General features: G+C 39.4%; 1 protein-coding gene across 1 annotated transcript in view; it reads right to left on the bottom strand.

Annotated features, from left to right (window-relative positions):
- SLC49A4 (solute carrier family 49 member 4) overlaps window positions 1-4082 on the bottom strand; it is a 157714-nt gene that overhangs the window by 85110 nt on the left and 68522 nt on the right. Inside the window, 1 exon segment of the mRNA XM_007943929.1 lies at window positions 791-1056. Coding sequence (XP_007942120.1) covers window positions 791-1056 — 266 coding nt within the window.

The raw sequence follows: 4082 nt of genomic DNA, 5'->3' as shown, positions 1-4082 counted from the left end.
ACTAGAGCTCCTTCTATAGAGATACTGCCTCAGAAATCTAATAGTTGGTAGATGAACCCCCCTAGTGGCACTGCAGAAGAAAAGCTTTTGCGATATGTTTCCATAAAGATTACAGCCAAGAAAACCCTACAGAGCCGTTCTATTCTGTGACACATGGTGTTGCCACACGTTGGAATTGACTTGACGGCAATGGGTTTGGTTTTTTTGGAGGAGGCTGTAACGTAAGAGTGGCTGTAATATAAGACTTGACTCTAGACATACAGAGAGAGAGGATCTGAGAGAATGTTTTGGAAAGGTCCATATCTTCTATTAATAGACTATATACATACAGGGGAGGGATAAAGAGAGAAATAAACTCTAGGGTAATGAAGTTAGAGAACATGGATATTAATGGGGAAATTGGAAGGGAGAAGATGAGCTTAATGCCTACTGATAGTTGCTTAACAAATGTTTATTGTTGATTATGATGGTTAGTTTTATATAGTGACAAAATATCTACAGAAAACTCTAGAAAATGTCATACAGTACTCAATAGTAAATGAATGAGAAAGAAGAATAAAGAAATAACCTTTCATGTAGCAACAATATATTTTAAACTTGATAACTGCCAAGAAAGGGTGCAAGTGTTAAATTGGTATCTCCACATTATGTGACAAGCAAGGCATATTATATGCATCTGTATATACTAATCTTCTTAGTACTCCATATGAAGTGATCTGGCACACAAGAAGTAGAGTGGAGGCTGGGATAAAAGATTAAGCATAATAGGTAAAAACAGACTTCAAAATACCTGCATATAACACAGTCTCTATGCGATCTTTAATGTGGGCTCTGCTGCTCTCAGCAGCAAGAAGAGGTGAAGTCCCATTTGGAGCTGGAACAACAAGTGGTCCAACTAAAAATGCACACGCTCCACCAAGATAACTGAGCATTGATGCAATAGCTGTGGCAGTGGCCCGTTCATCTGCAGAAAACCACGTCGTGGAGAGGAACGGAGCTGCATTCATTACTGTTGGACCTGCCAATCCATTTAACATCTGTCCTGCATGGATTAGTCTGGAATTAAAAAAGTAAAAAAGACTGTGAGGTAGCCAAAGCAGGCATTTTCTAAGACAGGAAGAAGTTAGCCAAACAGCAGTTTAACTACAGTAATTTGTATACATGCCTGTAAACAAAATAATACACCTAAAAGGTAAAGTATGTTGACACTCTATATAATAATAGTTAGCAATATTCATTTCACAAATATTTACTGAAGCCTCTGATTTGTTCCATGTATCAATCTAAGTATCTCCTACAATTTCATTTTATTTAATCCTTACAACAACTTTATGTGGTAGCAATTAACATCCCCATTGACTGACATGCAAAAACCTAGGCTCAGAAAAAATTAGGAAACTTGTCTACCTGCTAAAGGGCAAAGCTGAAATTTAGACCCAGGTCTGATTCCAAAACCCATATTCCTTCTACTAAGTGGCTGCTCATAAACAGACATAGTAAGTACCACCATTCCTACAAATAATCCGTTGAGTTCAACATTTCACGCCTACTTTGTGCCAGGTATTAAAATACAAACTAATCTTTTCAGTATCTTCTACTAGAAAAGCAGTAGGTTGAGAAATCAAAGGACCTGGGTTCCAGCCCAGCTCTGTAACCAACCAGTGGAATGGCCTTGGGCAATACATAACTTCACCTGTAAAATAAAAAGATTAGTCTAAATTCAACACATGTTCATTAAACATTTGTTAGGTTAAGCATTGGAGTCTCTGGGTGGTACAAATGGTTAGCGTGCTTGGCTTTTAACCAAAAGGTTGGATGTTCAAGTTCACCAGAGGTGCCTTGGAACAAAGTTCCAGGGATTTACTTTCAAAAACTGAGCCGCTGAAAACCCTCTGGAGCCCAGTAGTACTATGATACACATGGGGTCATCATGAGTCAGAACTGACTTATGGCAATTGGTTTCTGGTTTAACCATAGGATCTCTAGTTCCTTTCCAGTTCTAACACAGGTATGTGACAATGTCCACCAAACCTTCTGTGAAACAGGGCATTATGTGATCTGGATGTAGTACAAACACCATATCACATATAGCACATATATTTTATATAGTCGATAACATATATCAACATAACCCCCTTACAAGCGACTCTGTCTCCATTAGCACCTGGAACCTTGGGGTTTGCAAATTTGCACCTGTAATTGGCTGCCTCTGGGCACAGGCATGCTCTCTGAGCAGCTCCCAGGGACCCTGTCCAGTATCAGATGCTTTGAGGGACAGAAGAGAATGGTAAGCATCTCTCTCACCAGCCTGGACCAGCAAAGGGGTAGGACAGAGCATGGCAGATGTGGAAGTCACGGCAGCCGTGGCTCAGCTGCAAGACTGGGGAGTCCTGGGAGTAAACCACTGCTGCCAAAGCAGCAAACTCAATACAGTGCCCTTCCAAGCAAGCCCTTCTTCCCTGCCCCACAGACATATATCCTGTGGGACATTGCCCAAATGGCGTTACATGGTGCATACCTGCTCTCTGATTTTGACTTTAGTTGTAAGGATTAATGGAGAGTAGTCTCTTGCACCTATGCCATTTGTTCTTTTGCTCATCTTTTCTCATTATTCTACTTAGCTCTCTATCTTGTTCCTTGCTGATCAGATTCCTTTTTGTCTTTGCACACATTCATATTCAAGAGTGGCCTTAAAGGAGAAAAGGTGTATAGGCAAGAAAGGGAGGCGAGTCAACCTGTTCTGCGGAGGACAGGGAAGGAGCAGTATCGGTACTAACCACAGTACCAGTAACAACTACTGTTGTTATCTTGCTTGCTTTCTTTTTAGGCATCACATGGGTGTCAAATCCTTTTTTATTTTTTTTTTTAACAGTTCCCAACTTAAGTCCCTTAGAAGAGGTTTTCTAAGTACAGAAGGAAATAATGAACCAGCATATGGGGAGAGGTAGAGCCCTAATGTAGAAGCATAAGTGAGTAGGAAGTGAAATATGTGAATCAGGCCTGCCCATATCTTCGTACAGTGTTGGAAAAACTATTTGAAGGAAAAATAGCCCAATGTGTCATTAATATTACTACATTAAGAAAACTGAAGACATTTTGTCATCTTCCTGTGGGAGGGGAACTATTTTCTAGATGACAGAAACAATTTAAACTGTTTATGACTCCAAATACCTCCTCCAAAAGCCAGTGGATCCCAGGCTGTCACACAGCATTTCATCACAGAAATATTCTTGAATTAATGTCATTAAATGGTTTTAAGCATGACTTGTGATGGCATAACAATCAGTCAGGGCATGATGGCTCATCAGCATGACTGCTTTGATATTTTAATGAGTTGTTCCTGAAAGACTCATCTCATTCAGAAGGAGGAGGGTTAGAATGAGTCAATCTTATTATGCCTAAAATTGCTAAAGGTTGAAGGAGAATATGGAGGAAATAACACAGAATAAAAACAAACTGGTAAAATAGTATGCATCTTAAGAGTTAATGTGTAAAACTCAAATTATTGCCATGACTTAACTCTTTGTTACCTCTCACTGGAACCATGAGAAAACAATTTTCCAATCAGTAAATATAGGAGTCTGAGAACATGTGAAGGAGCCCTGGTGCTGCAGTGGTTAAGCACTGAGCTGCTATCTGAAAGGTAGGCAATTTGAACCCACCAGCCACTTGGTGGGAGAAAGAGGTAGTTGTCTGCTTCCATAAAGATTACAACCCTGGAAACCCTATGGAGTAGTTAGTTCTATTTTGTCCTAGAGAGAACGTGTGAGCTTGGAGAGATTTTAGGATCATCTAAATCTAGCTTACTCAATTATCAGATTGGAATATTTCTTACTACAATGTGATACAAATGCTAAACTAGTGCCAGTCACTGAAATCCAAAGCAAGTACAGTATCAATGACCTAAGGTCACTACACTTAGAGGTCTAACCTAGAATATTTAACTCATCATAGTGAAAAATCATCTCAGAAATCCAAATAAGCAGACTTAGTGTTTAAAAACTATTCAGTATAAAAGTGCTTCTTACATTAAAAGTCACATACACACTTGTCAAAAATGAGTTTACGGCGTATGGGATCTT

This window comes from Orycteropus afer, unplaced genomic scaffold (genome assembly GCF_000298275.1).
Source record: "Orycteropus afer afer isolate SDZICR_OR568_19922 unplaced genomic scaffold, OryAfe1.0 scaffold00114, whole genome shotgun sequence".
Taxonomy (NCBI): domain Eukaryota; kingdom Metazoa; phylum Chordata; class Mammalia; order Tubulidentata; family Orycteropodidae; genus Orycteropus; species Orycteropus afer.
Note: the sequence above shows the minus strand (reverse complement) of the source record. Positions and strands in the feature narration are given on the sequence as shown.